Source organism: Neofelis nebulosa, chromosome 4 (assembly GCF_028018385.1).
Source record: "Neofelis nebulosa isolate mNeoNeb1 chromosome 4, mNeoNeb1.pri, whole genome shotgun sequence".
Lineage (NCBI taxonomy): Eukaryota > Metazoa > Chordata > Mammalia > Carnivora > Felidae > Neofelis > Neofelis nebulosa.
In genome coordinates, this window is record NC_080785.1 from 149,468,980 (window position 1) to 149,496,465 (window position 27,486).

Genomic DNA, 27,486 nt, shown 5'->3' on the forward strand with positions numbered 1-27,486 from the left:
ACTTCCAGGTCCTTCCTCCAATCCCTAGAGGCTCCTGGCCTGGATGGGCCCTCTCTGTTCTGCATTCTGATGTTCTGTGCCTACATCTTCCTCTCCACCCAGCCCTCCAGGCTCTGTGCACAGTAGATGCTCCTGGTGATCGTGGCCACAGCTACAGCCCAGCAGACATAAACGGTTTTAAGCTCAGGGCCTCCCAGGGTCCATCCACAGATCTCCTGGAGAGGTCATCCTCTTTGCTGCATCACTAGAATCTCCCCCAGCCTGCATGGCTGACCCCATTTTACATGGAATGGGGGCAGAAGGGGAGTAAGGGGTAGCCCCTAGGAAGTTGGGTGATTTACCCAGGGACACAGCTTAGAAAGGGCAGTGTCTATGTCCACAAGCCCTTCTTGATAAGGGGCCATTTGATGGGACCTCAGCCCTCCTGGCTGTGCTGTTCCTCAGATCCCCAGCTCCTTTTCTGGTGTCCCTTGTGCCTCCCTAAACAGGGGTGGGCTTCCTTCTCCCTCATTTCGTCCATGATGCACTGGGCCCTTGGAGGGGGGTTTACTAAAGGACTAAATGGGAAGCAGACAAGGGCAAGTCAAGAGCCTCCCCTAGACCTCCCCCCCCCACCCCTGGCTTACAACCCTCCTGTGGCCCTCATGGCCTATCTGTCCTTCAGCCTGACAGTAAGATGCTCCCCCCACCCCAGGCCTCTCTTTAGCTTGGGCTGGGACAGTGGGCATCCAGTCAGGACGGGGTAAAGGAGAAAGGGGAGCTGGAGGGGCTGCGGTTGCCATAGCAATGACATTGCTGACTCCCTGGAAGCTGCTGGGGAGGGAAAGGAAAGGGTCCCTCCCAGCCCTCTGCTTCATTCTTCCTTTTCAGACCCTCTTTGTTAAAAAGGAGTCCCCTTGGCTGTTTTGTGTTTTCCACCTCAGAGGCGGGGCGGGAGTGGGGAGAGCCACTCTGGGGTGCAGTCTTGCCCTGTCCAACCCCCCCACACACACCTACTCCCCCTCCATGCCCAGCAAGTCAGTTCTTTGAGGCACCGAGCTTCTCCTCCATTCACATCCTGCCTGCCTCTGCCTGCCTGAGGCTGGCTGACCCCTGCCTCCTCCCAGGGTCACTGCCACCATCACCAACACGCCCTCCTTTCTAGGCCTGTTCTGGGTGAGTGAGTCTGAGCAGAGGCAGGGGCTAGCACTGAGGATGCTCCCACTTAGAGCATCTGTTGACCTTAGAGGCCAAGGGCTTCTCCCAGATCACCTGAGGGGTGGGAGTCAGCATCACAGGGCTCCCTCTATGGCCTCACCAGGCATACACCATCCCATGCTCTTCCGGGTCCCGCTGGGTGTCTGGACTATGGCAGCCCTCCATTTGGCTGTGGGACCTCTAACAAGTCATGCCCAAAGACTCCCCTCTCTCCATCTGTGAAATATGGTAACGAAAGCCCCATCACCCCCCAAGGCTGCCAGGCGGTCTCATGAATGCACATCCAGGCCCTGGGAGGCTTTCCTCCTGCTCAGCACTGGGTGATGCTCTCCCCCACTGTTACAGATGAGGAAACTGAGGCTCAGAAATGTGAAGTCACTCTGCTGGTGAGTGGCAGTCTGATTTGAACCCAAGCCCACCTGATGCCCAAACTGTGGCTTCCTATAACTCTCAGGTAGACCAACAGGGGTGGTCTCCACAGGCTTCATTTTCTCTACCCTGAACTCTCTTTGGGGAAGACACCCACCCCACCCCCCCCATCACCACCAGGCTCTTGATGGGGCCAGGGGGACCCAACCTACCCCAGAGCACCTGCCAAGAATGGCAGATAGAGGCTTGATCCACAGGTGGAGGTGGGTGGAAAAGTAGTGTGTGTGTGTGGGGGGGGGGGGGGTGTGGGTGGGCGTGTGAAAGAGAGAAAGAGAGAGAGGGACAGAGAGAGGGACAGAGGGACTGGAGGCTCAAAGGGTTCCCATGAGAGGGAGCCCCAGCCTACCAGCTGCAGCACCATTCCATTCGTGGGCCCGTGCTGCCCTCATGTGGATAGCAGGCTCACATTCCTGGCTGGGGACACTGCAGCACTCCGGGGCCAGAGGCCCCCCCAGAGGGAAAATCGGTGGCCTGGGGCTGTTGAAGACATACCCAGTGATCTGAGGGATGGGCTGCACCTCCAAGCCTCCGCTTGATCTGTCCTCTCTTTCCCTGCCAGGCCCCGAGCCCCACGCTGGCGTCACACGCTGCCCACCACCTTTCCTTCTCCAGGAACTTTGAATCCCAGACTCCCAGAGATAAGTGAACTTAAAGGTTATATTCTCCAACCCTCTATCCCATACTTCATCCTCCATCTTCAGTAATTAAATCACTGCTTGCATACCTCTTGTACAAGAGAGCTCACTGCTTCTGGGAACTCACTGCTCCATAGTTCGGAGGAAATTCTGATTGATCTGAAATAATCCTCATCCATGGAGCTGGTATTGGCCTTCCTCAGTCACAGCTTTGCCTTCTGTGGCCACATAGAGCTAGGTGGCCTCTCACTTGGGAATTTCTAAGCAGATCCAAAGCCACTGCTCAGGGGGGCTCCTCTTCTGTGCCCCCCCCCCCCAGTCTTCTACAGAGAGAACATCCTGGTTTCTGATAACCCACCCACAGTCCCTCTTATCTGGTACACTGGGGGTCCCTGTCCCTCTGGAACTGAGGGGACTCTAGCCTGAAGGGAATCTGGACCCCTGAGGACTGTCCCTTCCCTCCAGCCTGACCCTCCCTTGGATCCTGTCCTCATTTTTAGCATTCACTTGCCTCTGACATTCTTTCCCTGAGCCTTCTCCCCCTCTCCAGAGGCCTTGTAGGGAAAAAAGCATAAATGAGACTGACAATGATTGAGCACCTAATGTGTACTCAGCACAGTGTTCAGTGCTTTACTCAAATTATCCAGTGTCACCCTGTGGAGCAATTACTGTGTTTGTCCCCAGGTTACACTCAGAATGAAGCTTAGAGAGCAGAGATCTGACCTGGTCAAAGAGCTGACTCTTATCCCTGTGAAATCCCTTCAGGCTGATTGGCTTCTTGCCTCTTGATTCTGCCATCTGCCTGGGTTTGTGAAGTGTGTACATTTAATTCCTCAAATACTTATCAGGCCCCACATGCACCTGGACCTGTGCCAGGCACAGCAAAAATAATCCCAGCAAAAATAATCTCCAATCCTGTTACTTTGGTGAATGGGCCCTACTGGATCCTACTTGGACTGTGGCTCTGGACAAGGCCTGGGCAAGACAATGCCACTGGAGGCCACGTGGTTCAGGTGGGTCACATCCAGCCTCATCCAGTGCAAGGTTTATCTAGGCCTCACCTCTCCAGCTTGTGCCCAAGGCATCGGCAAGGGGCCTGGTTGATAGACACTCCGCTGAGTCTAGCTAGTGGCTCTGCCCTAGGCTAGGCCACTGAGGGTGGAAGATGGACCCAGGCCTCCACATGGACCTGAAATGGGGCAAGAGCTGCTCATTCATAGAGGGTGGAAGTATGTCAACCTTGGAGAAAAGGTTACATTTTTCACCTTTTTTGTGTCAGAGACTCCTTTGGCATCTGGTGATGTTTACTGACCTCTTTCAGAATAATGTATGGTTGTGGTGGGGTTTTTTTTGTTGTTGCTTATTTACTTATTTATTTTAAGTACCCTCTATGCCCAACATGGGGCTTGAACTCACAAGCCCTATATCAAGCGTCATACACTCTTCTAACTGAGCCAGCCCCAGAATAATGTTTTTAAAGGTTTTTTTTTTTAATTAAAAAAATGCTTATTTTTGAGAGAGTGTGAGCAGGGGAGGGGCAGATAGAGGGGGACAGAGGATCCAAAGCAGGCTCTGTGCTGACAGTAGTGAGACCAACATGAGGCTTGAACTCATGTGAACCATAAGATCATGACCTGAACCAAAGTCAGATGCTCAACCAACTGAGCCACCCAGGAGTCCCATATTCCTTTTTTTTTTTTTAGTTTATTTATTTATTTTGAAAGAGAGAGAGAGAGAGAGAACAAGCAGGACAGGAGTAGAGAGAGGGGGAGAGAAAGAATCCCAAGTAGGCTCCTCAATGTCAGTGCAGAGCCTGATGCGGAACTCAAACCCACAAACTACAAGGTCATGACCTAAGCCAAAGTCCGATACTTAACCAACTGAGCCACCCAGGTGCCCCCCCCCCCCCAACACACACACACCAATAATGTTTTCAAATGAGCAAAATAAAATAGGACCACAAAGGATTTTCATGAACAGGGAAGGATGTCCATGAATTATGACTGAATGAATACAATTGTTACAAAAGAGCTTTCACGGAAAAAGAATGAGAGAAAGAAAGGAAAGGAGGGAGGGAGGAAGGAGGGAGGGAGGGAGAGGGAGAGGGAGAGAGACGGAGGTGAGGGAGGGGTGAAGAGGGGAGGGGAGGAAGGGAAGAAGGGAGGGAAGGATAAAGGGAGGGAGGGAGAGGGGAGGGGGGGAGGGAGGAAGGAAGAAGGAGGGAACTATCCCTATACATAGGCTGGCCCTACCATCGTACCTATTGAAAGGCATGGCAGGCAAGTGGCTCTAGGTCATGTTCCCTTTTGGCTCCTGAACAAGTCCCAGATCAATCAAAGCTCCCCACTCTTGTCACTGCTCCCCCTTTGACAGGCAGCTGGGATTTCACCCTGGGCCAATCCCTATAGCAGCTCCAATGTTAATGCATGGCCATCATCACCTGTCTTTGAATCTGCCTCCCCTGTCAGACTATGGCTCTCTGCTCACTGCTTGCTCTGCCACTGTTATAACAACCTGGCAAAACTAAGTCCCGAGCAGATGTCCACATCTTCCTTTCCCCCTTCACCCCCCAACTCTCTGCAATATGCTCCTGTCACTCCGTGAAACCACCTTGCCAAAGAACGTCCATTCAGCAGGTGTTTATTAAGTTCCTGTTCTACATCAAGTCCTATGTCAAGCAATGGGGAAGTAAAAGTGACCAAACCAGTCCTGAACTCATGGCACTTGTGCCAGTGGACACGTACACAAGTAAATATAGAACATAATTAGAGTCTGGAAAGTTCTATGAAGGAAGCAAAGAGAATGAGAGGACACAGAATAACTGAGGAGATGGAGTAGAGTGTATCTATTTTAGATAGGGTGGGCAGTCTTTGGGAGACCTCTCCAAGAAAGCACACCATCCAAAGAGCATAGTCCAGGGAGAAGGTAGTCCAGTCAGAGAGGATAGTAAGTGCAAAGGCCTTGAAGTCAGAACAAGCATTTGTACTTGGCAGGAAAGGAAAAAAGCCCATGGGTTTGGAGAGAAGTGAATGATATGGAGAAGACTGCCAGGATTAGGGGAAGTAAAGAGTTTCTTTCCAAATGCAAGAGGAGGCCTTTGAAGACTTTCAATGACAAGGTCTGATTTGTATCTTTAACCGTGCCCTCCGGTCCCACTGCTGCGTGGAGATGAACTGTGGAGGGGGAGAGGGGAAGAGGGAAAAGTTGTCAGGAGGAAACGCCCGACTCATTTTGGATGTCCCACAGGCGTATCACATTTAATGTATCCAAACAGAAACATCTGGATCACTGGCCTCCTCAAAGCAAAGCAATAAAAGCCCTGTCCCTCCCAACCTTCCCCACTTCTGTGAACAGTACCAGCATTCATCCAGACGTTCAAGCCAAAAATTTAGGGACCACCTGGCCTCCCTCTCCTCCCTCATCTTCTGCATCCCAAGTCCAGTCTACTGATCCACTCTTCCTCATACCGGCCGCCCTGGCTGGGTTCCAGGTTCCCCCACTCTCCAGTGGCACCCCGGAGAAGACGGCACCAGCCGCCCCACACCTACCCCGCTTCACTTCTGCCCCCTACAGTCCATTCTCCGCACAGCAGCCAAGGTACTTTTAAAGAACACAAGTCTGTCACTCCTTTCCTAGCATGTATTCCTCAGGGTCTCCCTTCGTCTTCGGGACCTTTAATGAGAACTGGGCCCCAAGAGCCTAGTCCAGTTAGAATAAACGTGGGTAAAACCTGCAGGAAGCTGCGCGAGGCTCGTAGCGCCGCCTTCCCATCTGGCTTGTACCCTCCCAGGCTTCGGAACCTTTCTTCCCGGCGCTGGGGGAAGCTTTTCCGGAAGAACCTTCCGGCCCGGACGATCCTATTTCCCGTGCTGCACAGCGGCCTTCCTCTTTCTCTTCCGGTCCAAGGCGCTTCGGGAGCCGCGGGCTTTGGTGAGTTTTGGCCGCGCGGTATCCGGAGCCATCCGCGGCTCCCAGCCAGCTGCCGGGCGCTAACCCCGCGAGGGACAGGGAGACCGGCTGCGTGGCTGTGGGGAGCGGAGGGCGCGGGGCGCGCGTGGTGCTTGCGGGTTCTCAAGGAGTGGGTGGGAGGGGGAGGACTCGGATTTGGGGTAGAGCGCAGCCTTGGGAGGGAGGGTTGGTTTCAGGGCACTGTTACCCGAGTTCGGGAGGCGGGGACCGGCGTCGGGTCGTGCTGAGTAAGTTGAGGCCGGTGGAGGCCGCAGATGCAAGGCAGGCATCTGTGTGCAGTTTCATTCCGGCTTCTGGCCCACGTCCTTCCACATCAAGGCGGCAGTGATAGGCCCAGCCCTGTGAGCCCCCGGGCCTGACCTCCACTCTCCTCTTCCAGGTGCAGATATGGCCAAGTCCAAGAACCACACCACGCACAACCAGTGTAAGTTCCCCTGGCCCAACCTCTTATCTCACACTTCAGACCCTGACAAGAACTAGGGATGCGGGGCAGGGCAAGGGGGCACATTTCTACTGTGGGCCTGGGGCTGATTTTGTTTTCAGTCACTGTTACCTTTGGGTTATAGTTGTAGAAGCCAGGCATCCGCTTGAGATACCCACAGTGCTTTGCATTCATTGATAAGGGTTATTCCAGATCTCAAGAAGGCCTACTCTGGGAAGTAATGGTTTTTCCCAGGCTGGCCAGCTGTGATGTTGGGTGGTCTTACTAGAGCAAATCTCATTTGGTCTAATTCCTTTGCTTCCTCCCAGCACGGAAATGGCACAGAAATGGCATCAAGAAGCCCCGGTCACAAAGATACGAATCTCTTAAGGGGGTGAGTGTGTGTGCCGCATCACATACAAGTGTGTCTGTTTGGCCCCAGTTGCACCATCAGAGAGCCTTTCATGTATCTTTTTCTGGCTTCAGCATCTGCCTGAGCACCGTTATGAACTGTCTCTTGTCTTACCTGGACTACCAAAGTCCACGGTTTCTCTATCCAGCCACCTTTTGCTTGGACTTGAAGTTCTGCCAAACCCATAAGAAACCTTTACTTGGCTTTTCCCAGCCCAGGTCGTAACTCCCTGGTCAACTGTAACCTGCCTCCTGAGGGTAGTTTGACCATCCCCATTGCTTATCCAGAGCACTTGAAGGGAGGGAATGGCTTTATCTTTGTGTACTGCGCACTTTGTGAGAATCTTCCAGTCACATGACCTTGATCTGACCCGGTGCTGAGCTTGGGGGTCAGCTTTCCTTCCTGTGCCAAGGAGTTCCAAGAATTGGCTGAGAAGGCTGAGGCTACAGGGTCTAAGCAAGAGAACAGGGTCCTGTCTCTTCCCTGTGCCCTTGATCTCTGATCTGTGGAATGAATCTTTGAATTTCACAGCTTCAGTTTCCCCATCTTGATTTCTTTTTCAGCCTTCTTTGCCATGAATCTGTTGTACCAGGTGTGGTGTTTAACTGACACTTTCCTTAAAAGAGGTGGGGATGGCCCTGAGGGGTTTCAGGAAAACTGAGCTGACGCCCTGCAACCCTGGCAGAAGGGGCAGCCTTCATTTGTTCTTTCCTTCTGACACTTGATTTGAGCTCTATTGGGCTCTGGGCATGTAGCCCGGAAAATGTGGTGTGTGTGGAGCATTAGGGTGGAGTGTTGGCTTTTGGGGTTGTAGTACGCGTTTCTCTTCAGGTGATTTGTGAGGGGTGTATATTTCAGCATTTAAGTTTGACTGTCTACCTCCCCAGTAGGCCTTGGCTGGAGCCCAGCAATCTCGATACAGCTGTGGAGAGGGCCACAACAGGTGACTTGGGGCCCACGTGCTGCACTTACAGTGTCTGCTTTTTTTTGCCTTCCAGGTAGACCCCAAGTTCCTGAGGAACATGCGCTTTGCCAAGAAGCACAACAAGAAGGGCCTGAAAAAGATGCAGGCCAACAACGCCAAGGCCATGAGTGCACGTGCTGAGGCTATCAAGGCCCTTGTCAAGCCCAAGGAGGTCAAGCCCAAGATCCCAAAGGGTGGCAGCCGCAAGCTCAATCGACTTGCCTACATCGCTCACCCCAAGCTCGGGAAACGTGCTCGTGCCCGCATTGCCAAGGGTCTCAGGCTCTGCCGGCCAAAGGCCAAGGCCAAGGCTCAATCCAAGGCCCAGGCTGCAGCTGCAACTCCTGCTGCGGCTCAGGCTCAGGCTCCCAAAGGTGCCCAGGCACCCACAAAGGCACCAGTGTAGAGCCTTCCATCTGCCAGTGTGAGGGTAGAAGGACTGGTGTGACCCCTGGGCTTCTATCTGCATGGGGCTGGTGTCCTCCTGTGCTATTTGTACAAATAAACCTGCGGCAGGATCTGTCAGTTGGCCTGTGTCTGTGATCCAGGAACTAGGGTTGGAGTGGGGTTGTTACCTCCATTTTTTGCTTTCTCTCGGTGGTAGGGTATGGGTGGGAGTCAGGGGAAATGGGGTTCTGGAGTGTAGGAAGGGGACCTGGTAAAAGAAATGGTGGTGGGCCTTAGGGAGGCTGGAGCACATAGCCTGCTGGACTGGGTAGGCTGGTGAGGAAAGTAATCACAAATATCCTGATCTTTGAATTTACCCAGGAGATAAAGGACCCTGCTGAATTCTGCACTCTGGCCTGAGCCATTCCACACTTAGCTGTTCCTAGTGTACATGGCCAGCATCCACTATTCCGGGTTGTTCTGGTCCCCCCAAGCCAGGGCAGTGGTGGCACTGTCTTCCTAGTGCAACTGCGCCAGACCCTGCTGTGCACCCTGGATCAGCTGCTTTATTTGCAAAGTCTTCGTCCTTAGGGGAGTCAATGAAGCAAGTGGTATAGTGGTCATTGGTATTTGGGGGCTTCCTATAGAAGGTGCCAAGCATATCACTGTTCCTGGTCACCCAGTTCTCAAAACTCACTTTTCAGTATGGTGATCATGTAATTTGTGAACCAGCCTTGGGCAGTTGTCTCAAGGATTTCACTTCCTTACTCTGGGGTACTAGGTACAACCCATGATAAATGGTCTCCCTTCTGAGGTAGGTATTACTATTCTTTTTGTTTTACAGGGAAGGAAATTTGTTCCGAGATGATGGAGCTAGGCTGGGATGGAAGTGGCATTGGGACCCAGGCAGCCCATGCTGGACCCCAGAAAGTTTGCTTGGCCAGCCAAGGCTGGGCTGCTAGCTCATGACTGTCATCCTGGCATGCTCTGGATGGCCAACTGCCCCATTACCAGGGGGTGTCAGATAGGTGGGGTCTTGAAAGGGACCAAAAGCAGGTTTTATGTCCTGAAGGTAGCTTGGCCCAGCCTGAGGTTACCAGGTCATGTGGCTTCCACTAAGGCCTGTGCTCTAATCCCCAAGAGAGGGGGCATAAAGACTCCTTTGCCCAGTCATCCTGCTGCAGTCTGAAGGGGGAGGCCAGACCCCAGGTCAGGGGCTTCAACTAGGCTTACTGAACATCACAACCAGCTTGCTGCACTCAGCTTTTGCATGGAGCCTCCCTTGTGTAGAAGCACAGGTCCCCAGTTCTTGAGTCTCAATTCTTTGTGGACTCCCATTACCTGCAAGCTATGCAGTCCTGGACAGGGTATTCTAGCAGAGCTTCTAAAGGGGTTCCAGTGAAACCTGCATCCAGGGGCTGCTGTGAGGGTTCAAAGATAACAAAGTCCTGGCTCCTTGTCAGAACTCCAGGTGCAGGGGTTACTACCATGGGGACTAAGCCTGCAGGCCACAGAACCAGGCTGTGGACTTCCCTCTGGCCACTGTCAGCACTTAAAAGCCCAGCCATACCTGTCCCACCCAGTTCCTGTGGAGGCCAGAACAGGACTAGATCGGATAAGCTAGAGGAACAGGCTCAACTCTCGGGGCCACAGTGACTTCTTGGTACTGCCTAGAGCCCTAGCAGTGCTGACAGACTGAAGCCCCCATTCGTGGGCCGCTCTGCACACACTGATCCTTCCCTACACAGGGTGCTGGGGACCCTAAAGTCAACTAACCAGGTCTACCAAGGCTCCTACCCCTCTGTGACTCAAGCTCCCAACACCAGAGCAGGCGCCACACCTGTCATCCCTAGGGTCTGGCAAATGCGAGCAGTCTTGACTTGCTCGTTATCTGCCTGCCCCGACATCTGGCAGGGCCCACCTGGCCTCCAGTTCTAGTTCTATCTCAGGATCCCAAGTGTGTTTCCAGAAAGCCAGGAATGTTTCCCTGAGATCTTTGTCTTAGTTTCCCTCTCAACGAGGATGGTATCCCCGACCTTAAAAGTCAGATATAGGTATAGTGACCATTGAGAACAAGAATTATGGTCCTTTGATGCCAGACAGGGCTGGGTGGTACTGAATGAGCATGCCGTGTCGAGGGGCACAAGAGCAGCATAGGGTGCTAGAGACATATCCAGAGCCAGGCTCAGTTTCCTCATCTGTGAACTGGGGGTGATAACAGCATGTCCACAAATAAAATGACAGAATCCCTGCTTCATGAACATCCTTGCTCTTAGTACTTCAGAACTGGCCCCTGTCCGCACACAGACTTTATTGTGGGGCAGGGGGGCAGAGGGGTACTTAACACTGGTCAGGATGGACACTCCGGGGTAGAGGTTGGGGAGCCTGGGACTCAGCTCTCACTGGGCAGGGCAGGCACGCTGGCCAGAGCAGGCAGCAACCGTGTGTATATGTCAACCCCACGGAGGAACACAGCCTCATGCAGACGCTCATCGTGGTCATGCAGCAGCACGGGTGTGCAGTTCATGGGTGAGAAGCCCAGAGCTGGGACCCCCACCTGCAGGGGGCAAGGAGAAGCTGTTAGGAGGAAGGCCAGGATCCAGGCCCACCCACTGCTCATCCATTGCATGAGGCTCACCGCACGGAGATAACGGCTATCAGTGGCAGCTGGGAAGATCTCCGGCTCCAGAGTGAGGTTCCTGCCGAGGTAAGAGCCTGGTGAATGGGGAGGCAGTGAGGGGAGAGGGCAAGGGAAGGATTGAAGGGACAAGGAAGGTGGAAGGGAGGTAGGGGAAGGACAGAGGAAAGGGAAAGGCTAGCCAGTACGCTCACATGTCCTTGAAGACCCCACTGAATGCTGCCCACCAGGGATCTGAGTCATTAGTAGATGTCACTCGGGACTCTGTCCACTTCTGGGGGGAGGGGAAGGAAGGCAAGATCAGGACAGGGCCCGGACATCTTGCCCTATTCTTCATAGGGTGGGCTGTGCCTGCCACAGGCACACATCCAACCCCCACTCCCCACCCTGGCCTCAATCCACCTATTCAGACGCCCAGCTGGCCAGTCCAGCCACAGGTCTGGGACCTTGCCCTGCTCTCCATCTTCTTACTTCCTGTCCATCCTTCATATCCTAGGCCAAGTGGCCCTTCCTCAGGATGGCTCTCCCAGACCTCTCAGACTGGCCGAATACTCGTTGTGGGTTCTCAGAGTGTGGGGTCCCACCCTTTCCTGAACCACATGTGTTCATACTTATGTAAAAGTAATATTATACAAATGTCTAATTCAGGTCTATTCCTTTTTTCGTGCTGTAAGGACTAGAAGGCCATGAACTGTGCCTAATTTTACTCCTATGCTATGCTCAGCACCCAACAGTGGCCTCCATGACTAATGCTTGTTGGTGAATAAAACGTGTCTCTCATAGCTAAGGCAATGTCTAGATATATGCAGGCACACCAAGCGCACACTCCCACTGTGACCCACACTCAGCCAGCCCAGTCTCCCCTGTGCCCACGGCTCCCCGACCATGGGTCCCCAGCCGATACCTGAATAAACTCGAAGGTGACTCCCTCGCCGGCTGCCTGGCACCAGCCCTGCAGCTGCTCCTCGAAAGCCTATGAGAAGGGAGATGAGCTGACCTCTCGGGCTCTCCCTGAGCCTCCAAGATAGGTTTGAGGACCCGGCTCCCTCCTCCAAACCCAGGTAGAGGTGGCACCTTCAGGTCTACATCCGGTGCCACACGGAAGTCAAAACTGGCGCTCATAGTAGCAGGTACCACATTGCAGGCCACGCCCCCCTCTAGCTTAGTCAGGTTCACAGAAGTCACAGCCCCCTCCTTCAGGTGCGGGTTTGACTGCAGCCTGCGGTGGGAGACAGGGCAGGGGCAGCAGGGGGAACCTCCTTTCTCTCCTGCACAGATGCTCAGACCCCCACCCTCTTTCCCAGGCTGCCTTACCTCTGCCTCTCCTTCTCCCGGAAAGCCAGGATTGAGCTCACGACCTTGTGCTAGGAGAGTGTGAGATCGGATGTGAGAGTGGCCCTGGGATAGAGCCTTGGGAATTCCTAAACTCCCTCCCTGTGTGCCACGCACCAGCTTCTCTGCTGCTGTGTCCTCAATGAAGCGTGAACCGTGACCCGGCTTCCCGATGCTCGTGACCCGCACCCCTGGGAAAAATGAGTGAGAAGTGGGTGTCTTAAGCATGGGTAGGGCTGAAAAAGTATCAGCCCTGGGGTGGACCCAGGTCTTCCCCTCATTCCAAGCTCCTCTGGCAGGGCTGTCCCCCACAGAATGCACAGTGTAGAGCTGGCTTCTGCCCATGGCAGGGGGTTACCCTAAGAAGCTCAGGAAGGAGAAGCCCAGGTAGGAAGGGTCTGGGAGGCAGAGGCTCTGGGTTCAAGGCCTACTCAGGTCCAAACCTGCTGCATGACCCTGGGCAGGCCCCTGCCCCTCTGGCCCAGCACCCCATCTGCACAGTGACACCCTCCTGCCGAATCCATACTCACACCAGGGGCTCCGCTCACTATAAAAGACAGTGAAGGCATCGGCGGGGTTGGCCAAGCCTGGGGAGGAAAAGGGGATTCAGAGGGTGGAGTGGCCCAGCCCCCACTAGCAGATTCCCTATCCCCTACTGGCCGCTCAGGGGCCTGCCACCCGCTCACCCTCATCGAGGGCAAAGCCAGCCCTAAGAGCCTGGAACTCGGGCCGCTGCACAAACAGCTCCATGCCTTGGTGACCCCCAACCTCCTCATCTGCAAAAGCAACAAGGACATGAGATGAGGGAGCCACCCTCACCAACACATCCTCCTCCCTTGAAAGTGTCCCTCCCAGAGCCACTCCTACCTGGCACAAAGGTCATGTGGATGGTTCTGGGGAAATGGTGGCCCTCAGCCTTCAGCCTCCTCACAGCCTCCAGGTACCTGAGGGGCAATGACAGGAGGTAAGCCAGGTGTTGAGGGAGCCACCAGATGCTTGGGTGGGCAGGCTGGAGCCCTGGGCCCTGGGCCCTACTCTGCTGCAGTCTGGTAGGGGGACTCTGGGAAATCCCTGTCCCTCAGTCTCCCTATCCATGTAATGGTGGTAATTCCTGTCCAAGGTAAGAGGTCAAGATGTTCCTTGGCCTTGAGTTTCTCCAATCACACCCCAGGTCCTGTGTCAATTCAATGGGCCAGTGACATTGGAGGGGACAGGGAATGGAGGACACTCACTGGATGCTGACACACTTCATGTCCTGCGTGCCCCTGGCATAGATGTAGCCCTCGGCATCCTTGAAGGCCTCAAAGGGGTCATGACTCCAGTGTTCCTGGGGTGGAGATGAGAAGAAGGACCCAAGCCCCAAATTTAATCTATTCTGCTCAACTGTGGCCCTGTCCTGGAAGCCCATAGTAGAGTTGGGGTGTCAAGTGGGGTGGTGAAGGGGATAGAAGAGGGCTGAAGAGGGCAGCTGATTGCCATCCCTCAACTCTGTTCCCACCATCACCCCCACCCCCACTGTGGGCACAGAATGGACCACTGGACAAAAGCTGCTTGAACAGAGTAACGCCCTATGAGATCAGGAGTCAGTTTTAGGACCAGCCCAGTAGGATCCCTGGGGTCCAAGAGAAGGTCTACATCATCTTCGCGTGCCTCAAAGCCTACACCACTCCCCCCGTCCCCACACACACCTTGAAGACAGGCACCACATCCGTGTGGGAGTTGAGTAAAAGGGAGGAGAGTCTGGGGTTGGTGCCTGGCCACGTCAGCACGGTCACCACACGGCCTGGTGCCACCTGGAGAGGACCAGGAGGTGAGGAGATGCCCCAGGGCCAGATCCCCTCCCCATGCAGGGCCCCAAGCTCACCTCTACTTTCTGACAGCTCAGGCCCAGCTGGTGGGCTCTCTTCTCAAGGAAGGCCACGGCAGCCCCTGGGGACACAGAGAGTCTTGGGGTTGCTTCTGCCTACCTACACTTCCCACCGATCCAGGCAAAGCTGGGGTGCATTCAGAGAGGGGAGCCCATTCGAAATGGGCTGCTGCCTCCTCAGTGCATTTCCACATCCCTCAGGGACACCTGCATTTCTGTCTCCAACGAAGAAGATATTTTTGGCTAGTCAGGGACCCTTTGTGGAAGGTCAAGTGGGAAGTCCACAGTTAGAAACAGGAGTGATTGCTATCTTCCTTAGAAATAGGAAAACTGTGGTACAGAGACATGAGATTCACCTAATGTCTCCCAGCTGGTAAATACAGGGCAGGGGTTTGGACCCATGTCCACAATTTCCAGCCACCAAGCTTGATTCCCTAAGGGCTGTGGCCTTTGTCCTGCCCCAGTAGGCTTCTGGAGCGTCTTTCTTTGTGGCTGTCTGGTCTCCCCTCCCCGACCTCAAACACTGGGCAGTGAGGTGAAGTTGTTCCTTAACTAGCCACCAGGAGTAACTTCTGGTGCAGCACAGTCTGAAGGGGGCGGCTGAGCAGTCTGTTGGTCTGGGGAATGGCTAGAGGCATTGAGGCGCCATTTGGGGCAGCAGAGTGGGGCTCAGCTGGGTGACAGGGGTTGGAGTCTGGTATAGAGCACAGTCCCCGCCCCGGGGCCCCACCGCAGGCCCTGGAACCACCGCGTTCTCACCGTAGTCGGGTTCCGGCTGGACGGTGCGGATGCGCAGGTACTGACGGAAGAGTGTCACGGACGGGTGCTCGCCCTCGAGACCCTCGCTGGCCATGGCGCTGCGCGGGGTGAGCTGGGGGCAAAGCGAGTGGCTACCTACCCCTCCCGTCTGGGGCCCAGTGGACTCCATCTGCACACAGGCCCTCCCCAGGGCGGTTCCTCCAACGTCCCACAGGGAGAACACACGCCGTTTTGGAGCCCCCATTCTGTTTCAGGAGCCGTGCTGGCCGCTTTCGACACATGCCCATTTGAATCCGCCAAAAAGCCCCATGAAGTTGTGCCTCTGAATGCCCACTTTACAGAGGAGAAAGCTGAGGCTGAGAGGTTCGGGGACAGCTAGAGAATAGCTGAGCCAGGTTTGATCCCAGGCATTGACTCCCCCAGCCCTTCCCAAATCATTCTCCCAATTGCCCGGATTTTATCCCATGGAACCCCAGATCGCTCTACTCCTCTCCGGGGCCCCCCACCTCACTGTCTGCCGGTCTTGGGCCCGCGGTTGCCTCTCAGCGCCCGCTCCGGACTGTGCCCAGGGCTCAGGGTCCTGCGAGGTCGCGGGCTCAGAACCGCCCGGGTCTGCCTACCACGTGCCCGGACCGGGTCGCGGGGCGGGGCCGAAGACTGCGAGTAAGGGCCGTCCCAGTCTCTAGAGCCGCGTCGGCGCGGGAGTCTCCGCCCGCCCCTGGTTCCAGCCTCCGCTCGGATTACCGGATTCCTCTCGGGGGCAGCCTCCGCCGCCACCTGCTACGCCCCGCGGCTGACTGCTGGCCCCCGCTGGCCCCGCCCCCGCCCCCACAGGCCCCACCCCGCCAGGCCCCGCCCCCGGGCCTAGAAGCGAGCTCGGGATGGTCCCGCCTCCAGAGGGCTCTATCTCCCACAACTTCCACATGGGGACAGAAGCGAGGTGGGTGGGTAGACACTGACACACGAAGTGTCTGCCCCTCCGGCGCCCCTTACTCTTGGGGTACAGAGCTGCAAAGTCCTGCCAGAGCTGGCTCCTGCCTGCTCCCCGACCCCCTCCCGTGCGTCTCCGACTTCTCCCCCATTCCGTGTCTCAGCTCCTCAGGGAGGGCTTCCCTGACTGCCTCAGCCCCCTATGTGGAGAGGTTATTGGTCAATATCTGTTTTTTCATACTGTATAAGCTCCAGGAGGCCGGTCCGTGTACCCGCAGATCCGTGTACCTGGTAGGGCACTGAGCCTATGCCTGGACAAAGTGTCAGGAAAGGATAAATGGACAGAGGGGCACATATGTGACTGCCTGTGAGATCGTGCGAATGTGCAGCTGTGTGGGCAAATCTAACAGTGTGCATCAGTGTGTGTGACCGTGTGTGTGACAATACGAGTGTGAGGTGGTGGTTGGGTGTGGTAGCATCTGTGTGACAGAGAATGTCATGGTGGGAGGATGAAACTGAGGCTGCGTGACAGCGGGAGAGGTGGGGAAACTGCACAAAAGCATACATGTGACATACTGTTGGCTGACCCTGTGCCAGGCTTCCTGGCTCTTCTGCAGCCACCGGAGAGGGAGGATAAAGAGGCACAGGTGTCGTACTGGCCACCCCCAGACTGCACACAGTTGTAGCTGCCCACTTGTGCCCCCAGTTGCCCTTTGTACCCTTAGGCAGTTCTGAAGTCAGCTTGGGGAGGGGCAGGGTTGAAGACTTCAGCCTCCTGGCTCAGAGGAGGCAGGCCAGGAGGGTAGGGTAGGGGTCCATCCCAACGCTCCCAGGGTTTCAGTCTGGTCTGCTTACATACCCAGGAGCAAGCAGTCTTGGTAGTTCACCACCAATGCTATGTTAATTGTTAAACCACATTCCCCACCTCCAGCCCTACACATCCTGCTCCCTTAGGCCATAGATCCTGCATTCCTGACTCACTCAGTTCAACTGCCAGATCCTGGATTTCCCACCAATCCCAGTGGGCACACAGCAGTAGTAATACCCCCTCGCCCTGACCCCCTCCAGCTCCGTGTGGCCAAGTACCTCACTTACCCAGACTGATTCAATCCTAAAAACAAATTTTGAGTTAGGTATTAACATCATGCCCATTTTACAGATGAGGAAATTGAGTCACAGAGTGGTAAGGGCAGCCAGCTAGGAAGTAGCCCATGTTCTTAGTCTTCCCAGGCTGCTGAAACCTCCCTCCAGCTCCCAGCCCCAAAGCAGTTCCAGACTTGCCTCCCACTCCCACCCCACCTGCTGTAATACCAGGAAACAGGACCTGTCACTCCCCAGGCATGACAAAAATGCTCTTTTTTATTGTGTCTGTGAGATGAAATGAGAGGTCCTGACTGGGTCTGGCCCTCTGACCTCCACCCTCCAATCCCAGGGGCTGCCTCCCTGGTGAGGTGCTGGTCCAGACTCTCCAAGCTCAGGCCAGGCCTCGGGCCTGGCCAGTGGGTGACCTCAAGGCAGGTGGTCAAGGAAGGCAAGGAGGACAAGGTGGAAGTCTTGAGGCTTGTGGAGGTAGCAGGCGTGGCCTGCATCACGCAGCTTCACCACGGAGTGGTTGGGCAGGTGACGGAGCTGCCGCAGTGACTCCCGAGCCAGGATGCGGTCCAGCTCCCCATACAGGATGAGAGTCGGGGTCTGCAGGGCAAGGCAAGGGCTTGTGATCCTGGAGCCTGATGGGAACTGACCCTCTAGCCACCTCCTTAGGAAATCTTTCCCAAACACCCCATCTCTTTCTATCCAGATGAGGCCGTGTGTCCTCCAAGTGAGACCTGAGTCCTTTCCTGCCATGACTCAAGCCAGGGATAGCAAGCCAGGACCTTTGGAAACCCTCCTCCTAGTACCTTCACGGCCCAGAATTGTTCCTGGGTGTAATTCTGGGTGGAGGCGGGTGCGATGGGCACGAATCCACGCAGCTGGTGGTGGCCTTGGATCAAAAAGGGCAGGGCATAACGGCCACTCAGAGAGGGGCTCACCAACACGGCATTCCGCACCTCCAGGTCTCGAAGCACTCGCTCCAGCAGTTCTGCCCGCCCTGCCTCTGTGCTTGCCTCCTTGGAAGGTGCTGAGTTCCCAAAACCTGGGAACAGCAGGAGGCACCAGCTGAGGGAGGCTGGAAAGGAACTCAGGACTTCCTGCCCACCACAGTGGGGGAAAGAGCAGTGGCACGTGGCAATGCTAGCCCAAACTTCCCAGAAGCTACTTTTTATAATGTGATAGGTCTGCTAGAAAAGCATTTTTAATTCATTACATTGGCAAAACCAAGAAGATTGATAATACGCAGTGTTGGGAAAGATGAGGAGAAATGGGCACATTCATAAATGACGGATGGGAGGATAAATCCATATAGCATTTTTGGAAGGTAAGGTAGTATTTGTCAAAAATTTTTTAAATGCGTATCTTTTGACCCATCAATGTCCTTGGTAGCTACCCTACAGAAATTATTGCCTCTGTGCTCAGAGACATGTCCAAAGTTGCTTCAGCTTCATTTCTCAAGCATTTCAATTTACACTGAAAACTCTAAATCAACCTACGTATCCACCAGTAGAGGAATGGGCAGATAAAATGTGTCCATGCCTCCAATGGCACATAGTACACATACAGATGACTGGCATGCCCTATGAGACATGGTACCGGAGGAGAAAACCAAACTGTGGATAGATTTGCTAAGCAGACGGGACACCAGTCACGGTCCTAACCTCACCACACAATCCTGCAGCACCACATTTTTCTATATATGGAAACGCCCAAAGGGAGTCAGGCACCCCCAAACTGCTGGGAGAGAAATGTGGCATGGGTCTCTGAGGGCATCACTCTTGTTGGATTTTTAAAAGACAAGAATAATAGCATAAACCATTTGCATAACTAAAAAAACCAAAAAGCTACTTAGTTTGTCATAAAAGTACAGTGAGGTCTCTCCATGCAATCAATGGCTTGTAAAGTGCGTCATGTTTCTATTTGCTCTGTGACATGCAACAATCCACATTCTAGTTTTCAAGGTAGAGAATAAAAACACAGGCCCTTTAGTATGGCCATCTTGTCTTGCGACCTGCCACCGTTTGTCCAGACACTGGGATCCAAATGCCAACCACCCCCCCTCAAGCCATACCGTAAGGCTTTTCTACCCCCCCGACTCCCCACTCTGGGAAACTGCCCCCTTGTACCTGCTGGATGTTGTCGCTTCCCTAGACCCTGGAGTGGTGGCTCTCACCTGGGAGGTCAAGGGCCACGGCCCGGTAGCCCCTCTGCGCCAGCAGCTGCAGTGTGCCCAGCTGCTCCCACGTGTGGGAGTTAAAGGCCTTTCCATGGAGCAGCACCACCTCCACCCTGTGGGCACACAGGGGAGTGTGTGTCCTAGGGGTCTGAGAGTGGCCCGCCATTCTTTCTTTTAGGCTTCTCCCACTGCCCTCCCAGGCCCTGAGCCCCCTGAGTTGAGCTGGCGTCCCACACAGGGACTCCCCTTGGACCTAGTCCTTCCACTGTACCCTGGGGTCAGCACCCACCTGCGTGCCCGGTGGAGTGGGAGCACCTCGCGGTAAAAGATGGGGGAGTTGCCAGGGGTGAGACCAGCCAGGACTGTGACATTGGGGCCTCCCCAGAGCCAGGAGGTCTGCTCAGGGGGGCCTGGCAGCCCCACGTACAGTAGCAGCATGAGCAGCAGGCCCAGGCCCAGCAGGGCTACCTGGGACCGGCTCATGGAGGTCTGTACCACAGTCTGGAGGAGAGGAGAGGAAGAAGAGGCTGGCGCTGCGCCTCCACCAGGCCCCCGGGACCCCATCCCCAAACCCCACCCGGAAGCCCCCAGCAGAGGAAGAGCTCAGCCCTTGCCCTTTCTCCTGCTCTGGGCAGGGATCTGACATTCATACTCAACTCCTCCACATGCTGGCGCAAGGGCTCAGATACCCTGCAGTGTGAGAAGGGGCATCTGAGATGTCTCCCGATACACAGCATGCTCAGTGACCATCACCACTGTGCCAGCTGAAACCACTTCCATTCATCGGGTGCTGATGACAACCAGATCCTGTGTTTGGCCCTTCACATGCAAGGGCTCATGAATCCACACAAGAACCAACACTGGGGAGCAGATATGATTATGGTTCTCTTGCAGATGAGGAAACAGGCCCAGAGAGGTAAATTCTCTTGCCCAAAATGCAGAGTAGCAAGTAGGGGAGCTGGGATTTGAATCCGGGGCTGGGCTGCTAACCACCAAGCCACACTCCGTTTGCCAAGGAAGAAACCATGGGGCTGAGAGGTGAGGGATGAACTGGAGCCTTGCTGGTGGACAGAGTAGTGAGAGTCATCAAAAGTGAAGGACTATGTGTAAAGCTACATCCCACTGACAGCATGTTTGAAATGGTCCTTTTTTTTCCTTTTTAATCACATTGCATAGAATAGTGCTTAAATCAGAATGTGTTTTTTTTGCAGTTGATGGGAATATTTAACACTCTACCTCAGCTGATATTAAGTGGGAGGAGGGCTCCTGGAGAATATCTGGGATGGGGGAAGTGCTGAGGCATGAGGGGTATGGGGCAAGGGAGGAGCATGGTACACCTAGAAATGGAAAAGGCGGCATGGAGGTTGGAGAGATGAATGCTTCCCCGACCCCAGCTTCAGGACCTCAGTCTGAGTCCTCTGACTATCCAGAGCACAGACTCCAGGACCCAGGACCCAGACAGAACAGTTAGCCCTGGCTTCAAGACTCTGTTTGCCACTTCCTGGCTGTGTGTCTTCAGTCTGTCAGTAAAATGGGGGGAAAGGATAACCTTGCATCAGCCCTTTCAAATTTCCTGTGATATTTCAATAAGACAGTGGACCTGATCCAGGGATGTCCTGTCACCATTTCTTGGGCCTAGGATGAGTATACCTGCCTTATTCCGATTGCAGCGAACACATCTTTATTGAGTGCCAACTGGGTGCTGGCCCTCGCTAGGAGCTGGAAACCCATCTTGAGCCCCACCCTCCTCTCCTGGGAGCTTTGGGGATATTTCTCAAGCCCCCACCTCAAGGCTCCCAGTCCCGTGGTGGGTGGGCAGTGGCAGCCCCTCTGGTGCTGACGGAGAGCCAGGAGCTGAGGAGAGGAAGAGGGCGCTCCTCTCTTCCTTCTGACCACGAAGAGCAACCTCCCACTTGGCATTAGCCTATGTTCCCACCAGTGTGAGAATCTGTGCTGTACCTTTCCCTGCAGGTGCCCAGCACCTTACCCTTTGGGGGTAGGGAGAGTCAGGACTTTGGCCGTTGCCTTGGCAACCCAGGCAGCTAGTGCACTAGACCATGATAGTGGACAGCTAGCAAGCAACTGACTGCAGGCAACTACAGATACGGTGTGTGGGGACGGGGAAGCTTTACTCAAGTTAGGTCCTTGACATACGTGTCAACAATGACACACAGGTGTACACATGTGCGCACAAACATCGAGTCCTGCTCCCACATGCTTTTCTTTTGCACAAGCTATTCCCCGCACGTACAGGCAGACATGCCTGGCCTGTGAACAATTGATCCCTTGAAATACATACCCTCAAAATCAGGCATACAGTCAGCCATCAGGAAGGCAGGTGGACATACAGACACACGCTTTCAAAACCATGCAGACCCTCACATTTCCAGCACACAGTCATTCACACAATCCTAAAACTACACATGCATACAAGAAACACACATGCATATGACAGACATACCCTCAGAAATACACTCACAGGGAGATACACACACTCAAAATCACATGTACGCAGAAATGCACACAGTTGACATACACAAACACAAGCAGACAGACCGATCCCCAACCCTCCGCTATGTATGTATGTAGAAACAGACACACACATCGACACACACGTACATTCAGACCCCTAAGAACACACGCACACAAGCGCGTGCGTGCACACACAACACACCAACACACACACTCACTGCCCCAGCTCCTGCCACTCCCGCAGGACTCTGCCCGAGGACTCTGGGGGCAAGGGGCGGAGCCAGGATGGCCCGTCCCGGGCACCCTGCTGGCTTCACTCCCCGGGGACACTCACCCGACCGACCGGGATGACCGGGCCGGACATCCCAGAGCGGGCCCCGCCCACGCGGAACCAGCAGCCAAACAGCGCCGCAACCATTGCGCTGCCTCGGCTGCTCCGCAGGCTGCTGCGGGTGGCCAAGGAGGCGCGCTTGCGCAGTCCGCAGTCGCAGCACCTCCCCCCACCCCTGCCTCCTGCCCCACCCCCGCCTCCCAACCCAGATGGAGGGGGAGTCCAGGCGGCGCCCGAAAGCACACAGGCCTCGTCCCCGTCCCGTCCAGATTTTCCGGATTGCTTCCATCCCGAGGGCCAGGGGAGAGCCACCAGCTTCTTCCACCAGACCATCTCTATCGTGGGTCAGTCCCTGGTCTGCACAACGGGGTTAAGGATAAGGGTTGTCTTAAGGACCACAAAGGACCGGTCAGGCCTTAGCTCAGTGTCTGGCGAGGAGTCCCTTGCCTTGTAAATGTCAGATATTATTGTTACTTGGTAGCTCCAGGTCTCAGCCCAACTGCTTCCCCAACCCCTACGGATACACATGCGCACGCGCTTGGTCACAGCCCAGGGCAGCCTCTCGCTCCTTCACGGCTCTTTATAGCACCCATCCTGGTGGGCAATGTGTGACCAACGTGTGGTCTGCCCCGGGCTCAGGACAGGTCCCAGGCTTGGCGGCCAGGCCTGGCACAGGGAAGCGGCGCTGAGCATGCAGGACTCACTCTGTTATCGACACCCTGCTAAAAAGGCAACATCACACCCATTCTACAGGCCAGGAGGCTCAGCGACGATAGGTAAATGACCAACGCCACCTGGCTGGACTTTGTCAGTACCTCGCACTCAAAGCTGTCGGGTTTCACTGCATGTCAGGCGCACAACTCTGGGCCTGGGCAGTCAAGGCCCCAGGGATGAGTGGGTTGGGGACAAGGCGGGAAGGAGCAGCAGGGATGAGACTCCATGAACCTCAAGCCGCACCATGTGCATCTGGGGCAGGTTGCTGGGAGCCGCACCTAGCCGGGTACTTGGAACACATGGGGCCGAGGGGCTCTGGGAAACAGGCCGCTGCGACAAGAAAGATAGGTCTAACGGCACCGACAGGCCTGCGACGTCTTGTGGCCACAAGAGGGCGCCCCGTAGCACGGCCTGGTCCCCGCCCTCGGCCAGGCCAATTCCCGGTTTCCCTGCCCCGGGCCTCAGTCGCAGCCAGCACTCGCCTGCTTCTTGTCTGCGCGAGCCTACGCAGCTCCTCAGGTACCGGCCCTGCACCCCCGACCCTCTCTTCCGCTATCCAGTAAGGGCCCACCCCTACTACCCCAAGTTCTTCCCCTTCCCCTTCTCGGCTCCCCAGGTTCCCTCCTCGGGTCTGCCCCCACCCTTCCGCGTGCGCCTTACCGGGCCCTGCGAGCCAGAACCGAGGTCCGCGGAGGGGACAGAGAGAGCCGCTGCAACGCCGTTGACCGTGCCCCCTGACCACGGCGTCAGAGCGTTGGCCCCCAGCGGGAAGCGCGCTGGGCACTCCTCATCCCTTGCAGGCCGGAACTCCAATGCCTTTCCCGGTTCTGCTCCAGCTTCCGCCTCCGGAAAATGGGTTTTTAACTCCATCCCCGACCCCCTCTGGCCTGTGGTGCCAACCTACAGCCTGTAACGGTGCCTTGAAGAGGAAGAGGTCGATAAGCAAAACAGCACCTTACTGTTGATTGAGCACTTACTATGCTCCCTGTGTGTTAGGAACGATGTCCAGCGTTTTACATGCCTGAGCTCATTTAATCTCATCACCTACCTATGAGCTGAACACTATTGTATTATCCCTATTTGTAGAAAAGTATAATAACAGTGAGGACAATAATTGTAATGGGAGCCCCATGTATTGCGTTCTAAGGGCAGGCACCCTCATCTGTCAATTCTTTTTTTTTTTCTTAACTCATTAATTCTTGAGGTAGGCTTTATTGTTCCTTATTTCAGAAGAGGAAATTGAAGCCCAGGGCCACACAATTGAGTGGGAGAGGCATAAAAACACTATGTCTTCCTCCCCCCCAAAGCATGTTCCTAGAGTTCTGGTAGCTTCCTGGAGGCCTTCTTGCTGCTTCTTGAGGGACCCCTTCTCTCTCTGTGGTAGCCTGGGCAGGGTGTTTTGTGGCTCATCAGTCTGGCCTTGAACCACAGGTGCTTCACCAGTGCAGGAGCCAGTATGGCGGGTGTGGAGCAGCACGAGGGCACCATCCAGGTGCAGGGCCAGAGCCTCTTCTTCCGAGAAGCTCGGCCAGGCGGTGGACAGGCTGCCTGCTTCTCAGTTCTGCTGTTGCATGGTATCCGCTTCTCCTCTGAGACCTGGCAGAACCTGGGCACACTGCACAGTCTGGCTCAGGCTGGCTACCGGGCTGTGGCCATCGACCTGCCAGGTATTTCTGGGGCGGGCTCCTGGACAGGGGTTGTGGGGGCCTCACTGGGGGCTGGGGGACTTGGGAGGACCTGGCCAGGCTGGGCCCCAAGCTCCACAGGGCACGATGTACACTGTGGGGCCTTCCACTGTCTCTAGTCTCCATCCGGATGTGGTCTGGACACTGTCCAGATCCTTCTAACTGTGTTGTCCTGGGGCAGTGTCTCAGTATCTCTGAGCCTCTGTTTCCTCATGTATAACGGGAGATATATTCATTTTGAGGGTTGGCTCTAGTGAGAATGGACTGAGGTTATGTGAATAGTGGCCAGTACCTGACACCCAGTAATCGGTGCTCAGCCAATTGGAAGTAAAATCTTTTGGTGGAGCCATAACCATAGGGTCTGTTGGAAGTCCTGCCTAGTAAGACTGAATCTTCTGACACATTTGGGGGTGGGGCAGACCCTGGAGGGTGGCTAAGCCATGTACAAAGCCCTAAACTGAGTTCTGGAGTAGGCAGGGACAGCCCCAGACTGGCAGTCATAACCTAGACATGGTGCCATGTGAAGGGGCAGCATAGCTGACCTGTTCCCCTCACAGGCATGGCTGCCGTGTTTTCAGTGCCCAGGTGTGGGCCTCTAGGCCCAGATGGAATTGGTTCAGACAGTGGGTTGGGCTGATCTTCCAGGTGAAGGTCTTGAGCTAATCTTTGTGGGAAAGGTATGACTAATTGGAGGGGAGGTCCATGTGCAGAGCCAGCTCCTCAGTCACTGTCCGTTCTGCCAGCCCTGGGATGGGTGTCTCTTAACCAGTTAACTCACTTAATTTTCACAACAATCTGAAACGACAGATACTTTTGTTCTCTCCTTTAACACACGGGGAAACTGAGCAGCCGAGAGAGGGTTGAGGAGCCTTTCCCAAGGTCACATAGATAGTAAGTGGAAGACTGAGACTTGGACCCAGCTGGGTTGGACTTCAGAGCCTGATCCTTTCCAGGACCACTCTACTGCTGGGAGAGATGGGCACAGATATCGAGGGAAATGCCTCATGCTTGCCACAGATAATGGTAGATCTAGGCTGCTGTAGGAATAAGCTTGGGTACGCTGTGTGCTGCAGGAACCTGGCTCAGAAAGATCCACCTAGGAGGACTTCCTGGAGGAAGGGACTGTCTCTTCCACTTCCCAATTCATGCCTTTGTCTTTCTCACACCTGAATCCCTGCAGGTCTGGGGCGCTCCAAGGAAGCAGCAGCCCCTGCCCCTATTGGAGAGCTGGTCCCCAGCAGCTTCCTGGCAGCTGTGGTAGATGCCTTGGACCTGGGTCCCCCAGTTGTGATCAGCCCGTCGTTGAGTGGCATGTACTCCCTGCCCTTCCTGACGGCCCCTGGCTCCCAGCTCCGGGGCTACGTGCCAGTGGCCCCTATCTGCACTGACAAAATCAATGCTGCCGACTATGCCGGTGTGAAGGTACCCCTGTGTGGGAGGCTGAGATGCCCCTGCCACGAGCAAGGAAGGGTCCATCCTGGGGCCCTTCCTGGGGCAGGGTAACCAAGGGGTGTCTTCTGGGAGGAGCTACATGACCAAACTCCACCCTTTTGGTTTACTTAGCAGATTACCGTGCCTTGGCCTGTGTTAATCTGTATGCTGGGGCAGACAACATCCATGCCTCTATCCGCCTGGAGCTGGGGCTTCTTCTACCACCCACTGGGCCAGCTTGTCTCTCCCCCTTATTTGGGGTGACCCCAGGGAGAGACTGAAGTGATTGTGGGGCTAGAGCTGACTTCTAGGAGGCTGGGGCCGGTGTGTCAGGTCCCTGTTTACTCTGTCTCCCTTTCCTTTCTCTAGACCTCAACACTTATTGTATACGGAGACCAGGACCCCATGGGTCTGACCAGCTTTGAGCACCTGAAGCATCTGCCCAACCACCGTGTGTTGGTCATGGAGGGGGCAGGGCACCCCTGTTACCTTGACAAACCTGGGGAGTGGCACACAGGGCTGCTGGATTTCCTGCAGGGGCTAGCATGAAACCCAGCCCTGCTGATGGGGGTGGCTGCTGGTCTGCCTTGGGCTCTGTCTCCTTCCTCCTGCCATGGGTCCCTGCGCATCATGTACATGCAACAGGTGTGTCTCTATCTGGTTTCTTGTCTTTGGGGTCTATCTTTTCGTCTTCCTCTTTCTCTTGCAGTGACAGACTTTGGAGGTGAAATCAAGAAGAAAAGCCCCAGGAATCAAGAGACATAATCTGGTGGAGGGTAATCCATTAGATGGGCTTCTCCTATAGGCTTTCCTGTTTGCTTGCACCCCTTTTTCTGCCCTGTTCAGCCTCCCCATCCTGCCTCCAGCTTCTCTCTTTGGGTGTCCTGTGGGGCACTCACATCCCCTACCCCTGCCTCTTAGACCACACATACATCCAGATACATCCATGACCACATGCATGCTTACACATTTAGAGCCATCTATATTCCCAGATATGACCCTTCACCTGGGAGCAACTGCATAGGTACAGGCAACTCTGGGCTGACATGCACATTGTCACCTGCAGCTTTGCCCTGCATGCACTCACACACATGCATTCTTGTGCCTCCACACATGCCCCCTCCCAACCATGCAGCACCCACTGTCCAGGAAGGTGGGGACCCAATAGGCCAGCCCTAGCAGGAGGCCCTCTGCCAAGCTTAGGGGTAGCCAGCCCTGAACTTCATTCACCCACAGGTTGCAGCAGGCCCCCGACCAGAACTGCCCCCCAAAAGGTGACATCTTTTCGACCCTCAGATCTCCCTGCCCTCCCTCCTCTCTTTCTGGGTGCTCCACACCTCCCCAGGTTATTAGGCCTGCATCTGCTCAGCCAAGCTTGTTTCCTGCTCTGAGGTTTGGGGGTTGGGGAGACGGAGAGTGGAGAGTGGAGGTCGGTGAAATAAAGTGATGCAATTAGACCCCGCAGGCTTTCGCTGTCTCCAGAGCGCCGCCCCTCCCCCCGTCCCTGGGGACAGCCACTGTGGGCCCCTCCCCCACCCTGGCGGGACCAGATGGTCCCCCTGCCCTTTGTCCACCCGGCCAGATGGAGGGGAAGGGAGATTGGATTCCCCTCCCCACCCACACACACCCAGGTGCCAAGAGACTC

At 55.2% G+C, this 27,486-nt stretch overlaps 3 protein-coding genes across 10 annotated transcripts; 2 read left to right on the plus strand and 1 right to left on the minus strand.

Annotated features, from left to right (window-relative positions):
• Window positions 1-6,095: 6,095 nt before the first annotated feature.
• RPL29 (ribosomal protein L29) lies at window positions 6,096-8,552 on the plus strand. 2 transcript variants are annotated; one of them, XM_058726727.1, is made up of 4 exons: window positions 6,096-6,191; window positions 6,610-6,654; window positions 6,981-7,045; window positions 8,062-8,552. In XM_058726727.1, exons 2-4 carry the CDS (start codon window positions 6,618-6,620, stop codon window positions 8,431-8,433), a joined length of 474 nt encoding a protein of 157 aa, XP_058582710.1. In that variant the 5' UTR covers window positions 6,096-6,191; window positions 6,610-6,617; the 3' UTR covers window positions 8,434-8,552. The 2 variants fall into 2 exon arrangements, with proteins under 2 accessions (XP_058582710.1, XP_058582711.1); XM_058726728.1 differs by lacking the exon at window positions 6,096-6,191 and adding an exon at window positions 6,209-6,288.
• Window positions 8,553-10,705: 2,153 nt separating this feature from the next.
• ABHD14A (abhydrolase domain containing 14A) lies at window positions 10,706-23,813 on the minus strand. Of its 7 annotated transcripts, none has more exons than XM_058726717.1 (18): window positions 23,386-23,813; window positions 19,498-19,709; window positions 19,206-19,321; window positions 17,839-17,921; window positions 15,011-15,122; window positions 14,249-14,313; window positions 14,073-14,177; window positions 13,617-13,711; window positions 13,252-13,328; window positions 13,071-13,160; window positions 12,915-12,971; window positions 12,502-12,575; window positions 12,367-12,416; window positions 12,127-12,271; window positions 11,957-12,025; window positions 11,247-11,326; window positions 11,053-11,113; window positions 10,706-10,971 (listed from the first exon to the last, which is right to left on the minus strand). In XM_058726717.1, the coding sequence occupies exons 1-18, from the start codon at window positions 23,593-23,595 to the stop codon at window positions 10,807-10,809; spliced, it is 1,866 nt and encodes a 621-aa protein (XP_058582700.1). In that variant the 5' UTR covers window positions 23,596-23,813; the 3' UTR covers window positions 10,706-10,806. The 7 variants fall into 7 exon arrangements, with proteins under 7 accessions (XP_058582700.1, XP_058582698.1, XP_058582699.1 ...); XM_058726715.1 differs by having other exon boundaries at window positions 17,839-18,074; XM_058726716.1 differs by lacking the exon at window positions 23,386-23,813 and adding an exon at window positions 22,015-22,127 and having other exon boundaries at window positions 17,839-18,074.
• On the plus strand, window positions 22,262-27,298 carry ABHD14B (abhydrolase domain containing 14B). The gene is made up of 4 exons (XM_058726726.1): window positions 22,262-23,244; window positions 24,157-24,392; window positions 25,591-25,832; window positions 26,211-27,298. Exons 1-4 carry the CDS (start codon window positions 22,970-22,972, stop codon window positions 26,388-26,390), a joined length of 933 nt encoding a protein of 310 aa, XP_058582709.1. The 5' UTR covers window positions 22,262-22,969; the 3' UTR covers window positions 26,391-27,298.
• The last annotated feature ends 188 nt before the right edge of the window (window positions 27,299-27,486 follow it).

Coding starts and splice junctions, on each gene's coding strand:
- RPL29 (XM_058726727.1), top strand. CDS start 6,618: ATGGCCAAGTCCAAGAACCACACCACGCACAACCAGT. Junction 6,655..6,980: donor CCACACCACGCACAACCAGT/GTAAGTTCCCCT, acceptor GCTTCCTCCCAG/CACGGAAATGGCACAGAAAT. Junction 7,046..8,061: donor GATACGAATCTCTTAAGGGG/GTGAGTGTGTGT, acceptor TTTGCCTTCCAG/GTAGACCCCAAGTTCCTGAG.
- ABHD14B (XM_058726726.1), top strand. CDS start 22,970: ATGTGCATCTGGGGCAGGTTGCTGGGAGCCGCACCTAGCCGGGTACTT. Junction 24,393..25,590: donor TGTGGCCATCGACCTGCCAG/GTATTTCTGGGG, acceptor GAATCCCTGCAG/GTCTGGGGCGCTCCAAGGAA. Junction 25,833..26,210: donor CCGACTATGCCGGTGTGAAG/GTACCCCTGTGT, acceptor TCCTTTCTCTAG/ACCTCAACACTTATTGTATA.
- ABHD14A (XM_058726715.1), bottom strand. CDS start 23,595: ATGGAGTTAAAAACCCATTTTCCGGAGGCGGAAGCTGGAGCAGAACCG. Junction 15,123..17,838: donor AACAATTCTGGGCCGTGAAG/GTACTAGGAGGA, acceptor CTTTGCCCCCAG/CTCACCCCGCGCAGCGCCAT. Junction 14,314..15,010: donor CCAGCCGGAACCCGACTACG/GTGAGAACGCGG, acceptor CTGTGTCCCCAG/GGGCTGCCGTGGCCTTCCTT.